The sequence below is a fragment of the Anarrhichthys ocellatus genome, unplaced genomic scaffold, assembly GCF_004355925.1.
Source record: "Anarrhichthys ocellatus isolate YVR2014 unplaced genomic scaffold, GSC_Weel_1.0 scaffold5, whole genome shotgun sequence".
NCBI classification, from domain to species: Eukaryota; Metazoa; Chordata; class Actinopteri; order Perciformes; family Anarhichadidae; genus Anarrhichthys; species Anarrhichthys ocellatus.
The window spans coordinates 6,135,996-6,136,982 of NW_022280035.1; the positions used below are offsets into that span (position 1 = coordinate 6,135,996).

Below are 987 nucleotides of genomic sequence, written 5' to 3' on the forward strand. Positions count from 1 at the left end.
ATTAATTCATCAATTAAAACAGCCTATTTTGTTATGTCTTGAAGGATGTTAAACAATATGTAAAACTATTTGGCTGTACATGGTCTGTATGTTTTATATATTTTTGTTGTCTAATGTGATATACCCCTGGCTCTTTTGTTACTGTTCTATTTATTTACTATGTATACTGAATCTGTATTACATTATTTTGTTTAAAGAATAAAAAATAAATAACTAAATGGAGCTAATGTTAGATGGCTTGTGTCCAGACTGAAAGTAATTAAACTACTCTGGGTTTATAATGCGACCGGAACAAGGTGGGGAAAAGCTGCGTCCTGTCGTGGTGTTGAGGAGGGCAGCTGTGGGCGGGGCCGAGTGAAAGAAGCAGGAAGTCCCTCACATGACTGTCAGCTGGTTTGCGTCACGTGACCAGAGCTTTGCGGAAAAACGAAAAATGGAAGGATCGAGGTGCTCCAGTCGAGCGAGATTAATGGCATTTCTTGCCATTTTCGTCACCCTTTTCTCCACAGGGAGCTCTGTTGCTCAAGTGCCACTCCTAATGTGGTCCAGCGACGGGTAATATTTCATTTTGTATTGTTTATGTGTGAAGTAAGAGAGACTTTAGGAGTCAACCGACTGTTTGTCATGCTAATGTGCTAACACCTGTTGCTAGTGTTTCTACTTGTATCCAGATAACGCAAACGCTAGCTGTTCGACCTGAGCTAGCTAAAATGCACAGGTTTAAGTCTAACAACTAAATATGCGTGTGTTGACTCATAGTTTTCGGTTAATTTTGTAACGTTATTCGTCTCTTATGTCAAACACAATGTTTGATACATTGTTAGTAATCTTCGGTTCACCTGTAAACTAAAGTTACTAAAACACATTTCGTAGCTAGCACAGTTCCCTAATACACGGAGCAGAGAGGCGTTAGACAGGAACAACAGGCCGCTCATACAGACGGGGAATATAGTACAGTGTACTGTATTGACTCTACTGTATAGTACA

General features: G+C 39.8%; 1 protein-coding gene across 1 annotated transcript in view; it reads left to right on the forward strand.

Moving 5' to 3' along the window:
• Positions 1 to 390: 390 nt before the first annotated feature.
• atp6ap1b (ATPase H+ transporting accessory protein 1b) overlaps positions 391 to 987 on the forward strand; it is a 4,680-nt gene continuing 4,083 nt past the window's right edge. The window contains exon 1 of the mRNA XM_031845417.1: positions 391 to 555. Coding sequence (XP_031701277.1) covers positions 434 to 555 — 122 coding nt within the window. The 5' untranslated portion in view covers positions 391 to 433. The remainder of the gene's footprint in view (positions 556 to 987) is intronic.